The sequence below is a fragment of the Coccinella septempunctata genome, chromosome 9 (assembly GCF_907165205.1).
Source record: "Coccinella septempunctata chromosome 9, icCocSept1.1, whole genome shotgun sequence".
Lineage (NCBI taxonomy): Eukaryota > Metazoa > Arthropoda > Insecta > Coleoptera > Coccinellidae > Coccinella > Coccinella septempunctata.
Window position 1 is genome coordinate 5635818 of NC_058197.1, and position 10570 is coordinate 5646387.

The 10570-nt window shown below is 33.1% G+C and overlaps 1 protein-coding gene across 1 annotated transcript; it reads right to left on the reverse strand.

Moving 5' to 3' along the window:
* Positions 1–476: 476 nt before the first annotated feature.
* On the reverse strand, positions 477–9786 carry LOC123320403 (putative ankyrin repeat protein RF_0381). Its single transcript, XM_044907721.1, has 2 exons — positions 9529–9786; positions 477–1739 (listed from the first exon to the last, which is right to left on the reverse strand). The coding sequence occupies exons 1-2, from the start codon at positions 9551–9553 to the stop codon at positions 556–558; spliced, it is 1209 nt and encodes a 402-aa protein (XP_044763656.1). The 5' UTR covers positions 9554–9786; the 3' UTR covers positions 477–555.
* Between the last annotated feature and the right edge of the window lie 784 nt (positions 9787–10570).

A 10570-nucleotide genomic window follows, 5' to 3' on the forward strand; every position in this document is an offset into this window, starting at 1 on the left:
TTATATGGACAATTTTTGGTTAAACGACTTATTTCAATGAATTCTGACGAAAAACAAGCCTCGCTTTTCAATTTTTATATATAATACCAAGGACGAAAAACTGTCTATTATGGTCGAGCCTGCAAATTGAAGATAGTTTCCCCTGCTCTATACGAGTGATGTAACACACTCGCTATCACTATGCACTTTGGATTATTATGAACACTTATATTCAACACATTCTTTATTCACTCTTAAAATCTACAGGATTTCGTGAAGAAATAATTCGAAAAAGGCGTATAACAGTTAACATCATCGATTTGAAGAGATACTGATGATATAAAATAAAACAACAAAATGCTTTTGGGAAGTATTTATATTATTAATATGTATATATACAAAAATAATGATAATATTAGAATTAGTATAACTTTCATGATACAAGAATAAATACTGTACAACTATGTGTAGTCCGTGGTCGCATAGATCGAGTCAAGCTGTTCATTTCCTTCAATAGAGCTCCATAAATAGAACTATGCCAGAGTATAATTAAATTAATGTTGGAGGTAATTTGACTCAATCCTGAGTAGGTACGAAGTTTACGATCTCATCAATTGAATTTTGATCCAAAACATTCTTACTAATTTTTGTCAGGAAATCGCATATTAAAATTTCTGCATCAAGTATCGCTACAGCCTTTTTATGATTTCTTACTAAATCATTTCCATAAATGGGAAACCTTTCCAATTCAGAATCAGTGATTCCAATGGTTCTTGAAGGATCATGACGATAAAGATTAGCTAAATCCCTCTCATTAGTTGTCAACGCCGTGAACAATGAAATAGAATCGTTATCTGTCAATTTTTGATCCTTGAGAATGCGTAGCTCGTTTTTGCATGACTTCTGGAAATCAATGAATTTTTCGTCTGACTCAATGAATCTCAAAAGATTATCGGTAAATTGAAATTTCCTTGCACATTCTCGAACGAACAAAAACTTCAGTACTTCTGTAACTTGATCTACGCTTTTCCTCGCTTGTATGCAATGCATGAATGTTACAGTTCTTATATCCGCAAAGGTTCTATCTGCACCTTTTTCTATTAAGAAGGTCAAAAACGGAACAGTATGATTTACAATGGCTGCAACATGTACTACTGTACCTAGGGCTAAGGAAGGGCATGGTTCGTGTAAATTCCCGCCATATTTCAAAAATAAATTAATCAATTTTTTTTTCTTTGATATTGATGAGTCTTGCGGTAAGGATCTCATCAAATTATGCAACGGTGTATTTCCATCGACGTCCTTTGCATTAACGTCACACTTCTCTAGCAGTAGCTCATACATTTCAAAATTAAATGATTTTTTAAAGCACAGAGCATGTAGAGGAGTTGCTCCCTCAGCATCTGTAGCATTTACGTCTGCACCGTTTATTATCAGCGTCCTGACTTGATCAGGATTATTGTATTTGACGGCCAAATGCAGTGGTGTTTCACCTGTTTTATTTTTTACTTCGATGTCCGCCCCATTTTGTAGAAGGATTTTCGTTATATCAACACTTTCACTTTTGATCGATTCATGCAAAGGTGTACTCCCGTTATTAAACTTTTTATTCATATCTGCATCTCTCCCAACAATGTACTCCACCACGTCTTTCAATTTTCTTTCAACAGCTATATACAACGCAGTAGAATTGCCATGAATCATGTTGATGTCATCATTGTCCTTCACATGTTTTAGAAACTCGATGATCAATGCAGAATCTGAAATAAACCAATATGGACATTTTATTTAAATATTATTCAAAGTAACGCAAAAAATCTACTTTTCGTTATTCACTATTATGTAAAAAACAGGTCAATTTCCATTTTTAATTACGTAACTTTTCATGGTAAGATGAGAATTTTCTCATGCCCCTCTACCCTGGGATGCAGGACAGTTGAGTTTTTGAATGACAAACCTAAGATTTCATAGCAAAAACTGATATACTTTCTGTTCCTGAAGATGATTTGATGGTCATTGGTGGGATTTTTTAATCATTCTTTGTTCTCGAATTTTTATGACATACACTTTGTAACTGTGACTTTTTTTCAATATCATTCATCAATTACTACTCGACAAAAAAAAGTTTTTAATAGAGAAAGGTTCGACAAAAACGAGAGTCATCATTTTATTAGCAGCCCCTTCTTAGATATATCCCCCTGAAGATGGCTCCTGAAAATAATTTTTTTTCTTAGAAACCAGAAAACTGACAGAAAGGCCCTAGGGGTGTCGGAATGGTGAACTAGCCCTTGAAGGATATTGATAGGATTTGTAGGTACCAATGACGTTATGAAATCCTGAGAGTTTCAGATCCTAACTCACTTGTTTTTTGTTTTCTTGTATTTTAACCCATGGATACTGTTGCCTTTGTAACAATACTCTTGATTTGGCAAGAGTTTCGCAAAATGCTCGAACGCAATATTTTATAAAACGGCGAGTTTATATGCCAAATGGAAACCGATGCTACCGAAAACATTGGATCAATCAAAGTTTTAATGGCGAAAGTCTAGAACTTATAAAAATTAATTCTAACTGGACTAAAAAAACTAATCAATATGATGAAAAACTTTCCGTTGAATGTGATTCTACATTATTGGATAAAATGGATGATTATCGTGTGTCAGAGGAAAAACTTCATGTCTCAACTGTTAGTCCAAGATCCCAGAGCGACCAGACATAACTTATTTTCACACAGATGAAACTTTAGGATCTCAGTAGATTCTCATGTGCTTTGAATAACTGCGAACTTGTGGAGCTTGCCTTATAACACCTGGACAGAGATACCAGGTAGCAAATGTGACTAAAAATAAGTTTTACTCAACTTATTTTCACATGGCTGATTTTTATACAGCGTGGCCAGATCGTATTCTACATAAAAATAAGGCCTAGTTTGTCAAATAAACATATGTCGAGAAATGTTTCCTCTGCGAGATACGGGGTGTTAAAATTATTAAAAAAATGTTTTTCATTAATAACTTTCACATTGCTCAAATATTTTTATGAAATTTGGGACATTGGTTTTGAGCATCAAGGAGCACTTTTTGCATAATATCATTTCTTTTTTATTCTACCACTGGCGTTCGTAATGCAGCGAGACTGAATATTTTCAGAAAAAAAATGATACGCCACTGGTTTTTCCGACAATAGAAATTACTATTTAAATCCTTAGTTATTTTGGATCAAATTCGTTCTCTTTACTTTTTGCTGCACGAGGCACCGTTTCCGGTTAAAAAAATAAACCACATTCTCATGCATGAAGAAATCGCCAAAATTTGATATGGTAGTTACATAATAATAATAAGACCGTAGTGAGCTTTTTATTGCTATATCACATTTTGGCGATTTCTTCATGCATGAGAATATGTTTTATTTCTTCAACTGGAAACGGTGCCTCGTACAGCAAAAAGTCAAGAGACCGAATTTGCTCCAAATTAAATAAGGATTCGACTGCATGAGTTCGACCGATTAACATCTCCTCCATACGCTCCGTAAAATGATAACAGTACAATCGATGATATTGAAAATAATATTGATTTGTTTACATTCTGTTTTGAGAAATACTCACAAAAACTTTTCTCCAATAGAAGAAAATGGAGCTCACTACTGAAAATGAATCAAAAAAATAGTGAAACAAACTATATCTGAAGTTATGGATACGTATGTTAATAAAATTGCTAAAAAAGTGCTCGAAATGATTGAAATACGAAGAGATGAGGAAGACAAAAAACTTCGTGAAATATTGATGGACTACGATAAAAAAATTGATAGACTAGACCAGAATAACAAGACTCGAAATGTAATTCTTTTTGGTGTTCCAGAAGACCCACAAGAAGATATACATGAGAAAATTACTACACTATGTGATGAAGTGGGTATGTTAACCAAGAGAGTGTAATAAACAAATGTTTTCGAATTGGTTACCCAGTAAACAATAAACATCGACCTATCCTAGTGATGTTTGGCACAGAAAAACACCGCGATATATTCATGACTAATAGAAAGAAACTTTACAGAATGAAAATTCAAGTGAAGGAAGATCAAACTGAAAAGCGATATGAAAAATAAACAATAATATAACTTCGAAAGAATTTGGATACAAAAGTGTTTGGACACTACATGGAAGAATAAAGATAAATATAAATGGAAAAGTGTACACCTTGGATGATATTTCTGATATTGGAGAGCTGAAAAGAATACATCGTGAATCGCTCCTTCAGAGTCAAACTACCAATCAGACTTAATAAGTAAATAAATGTAAATGTGTGTAAATGTGTACTCAAAAGATGAAATGGTTTATTTTTTAAATAGTTGTATCACTGATTTTGTAGAGATTTATATAGTATTTTGAATTGATCTATTCGAGGGCGGAATTGAGTTGATGTGTATATGTTTATTTACTTTGATATTCGGGATTATTCATGGATGATTCAGGGTAAAATTTTGTTGAAGTGGAAAATGATGTATTTGTTGATGATGATCAGGCTCGCGAGGAATTTGGGAAGGGGAGAGTACTGAATATAATACATTTCAACATTAGGAGGGTTCAAAAGAATTTTGATAACCTTTTGATTTGTTTACAAACTTTGGAATATGAAAATCTGGATATAATAGTGCTTTCCGAATGTTGGTGTGTTCGTAACTTGATCGAATTTGAAATTGCAGGTTTAAATATTTATTACAATGAATCTAGATATAATCAGAATGATGGCCTCTCATTTTATGTCAGAGATGAATTCGAAGTTAAACATGAAATCATAAGGTTGACTGAGGTGAACCTTTTGAGATTATCTTTAACTAAAGACCACGAAACTTTTGGGGTAATAGCTACCTATAGGCCACCTGCAACACAGGTAAATACGTTCATATCTGATATGTCCGATTATGTATCAAATTTGGTGAAACATGATATTGAGATAATAATTGGTGATATAAAAATACACTTGACAGAAAACTTTAATCAGTCGATTTTATATCAGTGTACTCTGAGTCAACATGGGTTTGTGTCATATATTAACAGAGAAACTAGACAAACTGCATCTTCTTCTAGTGTATTAGATCATATTTTCGTTAGAAATAATGGTAAAATGGTGCGAAGATATTCTTTCAACTCCGGAGTTTTCCATACCTCCCTCACGGATCATTTCGCAAGTTGCTTATTCGTTAGGTTATTAAATAATCACTGTGTTAAACAAAGAAAACAGACGAGTAGTGAGCTAACCACCCACATAAATTATGGTGTTTTGGAAGATGAAGTGAAGAATGAAAGTTGGAATGATGTTTTAGAAACCCGAGATCCTCAGGAAGCTTTTTCTATTTTTGAGGATAAACTCAAAAAATTCATTCAATCAAGTCAATACCATAAAAAACACAAAAACTCAAGTCTGAAAAAAATCAAGCCGTGGATAACTATCGGTTTGATAACTTCTATGAAAACTCGAGATAAAATGAAAAAGAAAATACAATTGAATGCTACAGATGAAGACAAGCAGAATTTTAAGCTATAGAGAAACAATTTAAATATTCTTATTCGTAAAATTAAATAGGACTATTATTCTGATAAGATAGAGAACGCAAGGGGAAATTCTAAGAAGACGTGCTCGGTAATAAAAGAAATAACAAAGAGATCCAAAAAAAGAGATTCACCGAAGTCAATTACAGATGATATAGGGAACACTTTCACTGATGATAAAAGCATGGCAGATAAATTCAATAATTTTTTTGTAGATATTGGAAGAAAGATGGCGTCGATGATAAAGAAACCAAATAACAACAGATTGTTCAAGTTCAAAAGCAATGATTCGTCCATATTCTTGAAACCGGTAGATAGATACGAGATTATTCATGTGACTGCATCTCTTAAAAATGATGCTGCGCCAGTTCTAGACGGTATTTCTGCTAAACTCTTAAAATTTTTACACATGCATCTTTTAACACCTTTAGTTCATAATATTAATTTAATATTAGAAACCTCTAATATACCCCTTGAATGGAAGGAATCGTTAGTTATAAGTATACACAAAGCGAATGAGAAGAACAAACTTACTAAATATAAGCCAATTTCTCTAATCAACAACTTCGCGAAAATACATATTTGAGAAATGCTTGAAGTCCCGAATAGCTCAGTTTCTTGAACATTTCAATGTAATAGGCTCAAACCAATACGGTTTCAGAGAGGGAAAATCCATTCAAGGTGCAATGGAACAATTTCATTCCCTACTTGTTGAGGGTATGAACGGGAATAAAAAATGTATGGCGGTGTTTCTGGACTTGGCAAAAGCGTTTGACACTATCTCACTACTAGCTACAGTTTGACAGACTTGAAGCGGTGGGTATTAGAGGTAGGATGTTACTCAAAAATTATTCAAAAGATAGAGTTCAGAGAGTTTCATTGAATGGGAAAATGAGTGAAAAAACAACATTGATTATGGGTATACCTAAGGGAATTGTCTTGGGTCCGCTTTTATTTCTCATATACGTGAATCAATTGCTATTGTTGAAGATACCAAACGGCGAAATTTTATCTTATGCCGATGATACGATGTTGTTTTTTCTGGGGAATACATGGGATGGGGTGTATAGAGATGCCGAACAGGGTATGAGGGTTGTGAATGCCTGGCTAGCGAAAAGCCTGCTAAGTCTTAACATTGTTAAATCTAATTTCGTAACTTTTTCTTCGATGAGAATCAAACAACCTAATTTTTCTACACTTCCAGTACATATATCGGACTTTGAAGACTCGAGTTGCTCTTGTCCGAAAATAAATAAGGTAACTAGCACGAGGTATTCAGGTGTTTATATTGATCAATATATGAGATAGGAAGTACATGTAGAGTGTTTGAAGACACGCTTTAGAAGTGCTGCATATATTTTCTACAAACTGCGTGAAGTAACATCTATTCCCTTCATGCTGAAAGTATACGATTCACTAGTAGAATCGTTACTAAGATATGCTATAGTTGTGTGGGGAGGCTTATTCCTTACCGTGCTGGAAGGTTTGCAAATTATACAAAAATATATTTTCAAAATATTTCTGAATGTAAGAAAAACACATAGCACCGAATTATTGTTTGAAAAATGTAAGAGACTCAATTTAAAACAAATATATATTTCGGAATGTTTAATACACCAGATCAAAAGCAGTAAAAACCTCATTGAACATGATTTTTCCACAAGACATCGCATTGAACAAAACTTACGTGTGCCACTTATTTTCAAGGGCCATTAACAACGAAGTTTTCAATATCTTGATCCAAAGTTCTACAATTTATTTCCCCCTTCATTGAGATATGTGAACACAAAAAACAAAAATAGTAAGAATAGTATATTATAATATGTTAAACAGAATTTCCAGACATTTTTGAATGTTATGTCATAATAGGTGAACTTGCTCTCTTCTTCCTTGGTTCTTGCGTGAGCGTATCCTTCAATTCTGGATACAATTGAATATTTGTATGCAGTTGGAATTATTCGGTAACTGAGAGATGCTGTGCGGCATACAAATAGTAATTTTTATTGTCGGAACTATAAGTGACGTATCCTTTTTATATCTGTAAATATTTAGTATCGCTGCAGTACGAACGCCACTGGTATAAAAGAAAAGAAATGATGTTATGCAAAAACTGCTCCTTGACGCTCAAAACCTATATCTCAAATTTCATGAAAATATGTCAAGCAGTGTGAAAGTTATTAATGAAAAACATATTTTTTTTAAATAATTTTAACACTCGTATCTCGGAGAGGAAACATTTCTCGACATATGTTTATATGACAAACTAGGGCTTATCTTTGAAGTATAAAACGTGGTTAAAATTTCTTGGTTACGATCTGGACTACGCTGTACTTATATTCGTAATTTTGTGTTTTTGAATTATTTGATCTCTTTTTCGCAGAAGAAGCTACTAGCAACGAAAACATGATTGATGATGTTGAGGACGATGACTCGAATGCCCAATATCATGACTGGCTTGATGATAAAAATGGCAATAATTGTGTCGATGATAACGACGATTAAACAATGAATAAATACTTCCTTCCATTAATCATAGTTGATAACTTGAATGTTTTTTGTTAAAATTGTTTCCACTGGTACTTTATTTATAATAAAATCAAAATAATTGTTTATAAAACAATAAATTGGTTTACTGTCATATTTATTAATTATAACCTTACTGTTGAAGTTGATGTTATTCGAATCGAGATGTGAAAATATTGGCAGTTCTTGTCCTGGTTTTTGTGAGAAGTCCATTATTGAAAACCGTTTCACGACATCTTCATTTGTATTTAGAGGGCAGTATCTAAGCAGGGGCTGCTCGAAAAAAATTATATTGAAAACCCACACTATTTTTGCACAAGAAATCACCTCTTAAATTATTTCGCATGTGTTCATTTACACCCCATATAGCTATACATGATGTCCCAGAATTAGAGATCCATCATTACCATATTCTACTATCAAGAATAGGAATTGTGAAAGCTTCTAGTGATTTTTTTGTACAAATGCTCTGCGCAGCTATAGCCTTCGACGATATGAAATGTAATTGGTTTAATTACAGCCCCATTAAACTAGAAGAACCACTTTCGAATTTTGGATTTTTTTTGCGGCCGTAATTTCGGGCTAATTTTCCAACCCAAATAAAAATTCTCTGCTCCCTAATTTTTGAAGAAATTGGGGGTTCTGCTAGGTTAACTTTAAGCTAGCAGAACCCAGAAGCTAATAGAACATTTAGCAGAAATCTGACGATCTGACAATATAAATAATATTAAAATTATAATTTTAATAATTATTAATATTAAATTATATTAATTCATTTGAATCTACTGGGGATTTCCCTGAATGAGTTAAAAAAAAGGTTCTGCTAACTTAACCGTCAAGCTATATAGCAGAATCAAACCGCTTATACAATATTTATCCAGAATCTGATCACACCATACTTACAGGCTAATTTAGTACCCTAGTGAGAATTCTTAAAAATATGATATTGTCAGATTTCTGCCCCCAATTTATCCAAAATGAGGCAGCAAAAATTTTTTAATTGGGGTGAAAAATTAGCCTTAAATTATGGTCGTAAAAAAATCCAAAATTGGGATGGTTCTGCTAGCTTAATGGTGGTTCCAATCACTACCTTATCAAAATTCATGAAACTCGATATGAATCGTTGTGGGATTAGGAGCTCGAACAACGACTGGGAAGATACTATGAAAATTTCAATCAGTTGAAACTGTTAGGTGAATACAGTTTGTTCAGTAATATCCTACAGTTAATTTTGATACTATTAGATAATAACAAGTGTTTGAATCCGACAAAAAATGCGCCCGATTAGAAAAAAAAGGAGGGTATATTTTTCATTGATTTGATGAATCTTTTTCGAACACAAGAAATCACCCACGTCTTCCAGTTTTCTCATTATGACCATTAAGTACCATAAAAATACCAAAAATTCAAGGAACCCTACTCTTGAAACTAACATAGCAAAAAAGTTTATGTGAAGCAGAATATTTCAACTAACTCACCCTTGTTCCGTAAAATCATCTGCATAATGACCAAACCATGGTAATGACTAATAATGGCATGGCCTGCGCGACAACATGAAACTATCGTGATAGGATTATACCCACCACACCGGAAGTACCAACCTTCAAAACTGCACTGTTTGATTTGCCCCACCTTGTATAATAAAAGCCAATTGTGACCAACGAAAACAAACTATTTTCACATTCGATCATTTGTATTTCTTAGAATATTTGAAACGAATATAAACTAAGCAGCAAAGTTTGACTACACTATTTCCAGTTGTTATTTAGAAATGATCAATTGAAGTTCAGTTTAGTCACATTTATTTCAGAAAACATCAAATGAAATGAAGATGAGTCAATTTAACCATCAATTGTAAATCAAATTCATTTCTGTACAACAGGCACATTCGGTCTCATTCCATTTACAACATTTTCATTTCATTTCACTGGATAGAAAGATAACACTGGAACTTTTGTATTGCCTTCTGAAATAAAAATAAAAATTGTATTGCCTTCTTCTAGTTGTAGCAATTACTCACTCAAATTCAAGGTTATGTACGTGTTAATCGCAGTGAACTCTAAAAGAGTTCACTGGTTAATTGTCAACGGATTAACCCCAGAAGTGGGTGATTATTTATATTTTTGTGTCACCTTGTAAAAAGAAAGATTTATTCGAAAGTTTTATGATTCAAAATATAGGGTGATGCAGAAAGCCTGGACGTGATTCTATTTTCTCATTTCAAGAAATATGAATCTTTTATTATTATATGATACTAGCTGACCCGGCAAACGTTGTTTTGCCATATACATAATTTCCTGGTCTAAAAAATATAAAAAAATTTAGGGGTGGACTACCCCTAACATTTAGGGGATGAAAAATAGATGTTCGCCGATTCTCATAGATACCGGATAAGCACAAAAAATTTCATCAAAATCGGTCAAGCTGTTTCGGAGGAGTATGGCAACGAAAACTGTGACAAGAGAATTTTATATATTAGATGAACTAAAATTGACGATTTCTAAAATCAATGTGAATTTC

What these genes read in the sequence shown, in the direction of transcription:
- LOC123320403 (XM_044907721.1), bottom strand. Translation starts at nt 9,553, where the DNA reads ATGCAGATGATTTTACGGAACAAGG. An exon ending in GATGATTTTACGGAACAAGG is followed by an intron (nt 1,740 to 9,528) that starts GTGAGTTAGTTG and finishes GGTTTATTTCAG; the next exon opens with ATTCTGCATTGATCATCGAG.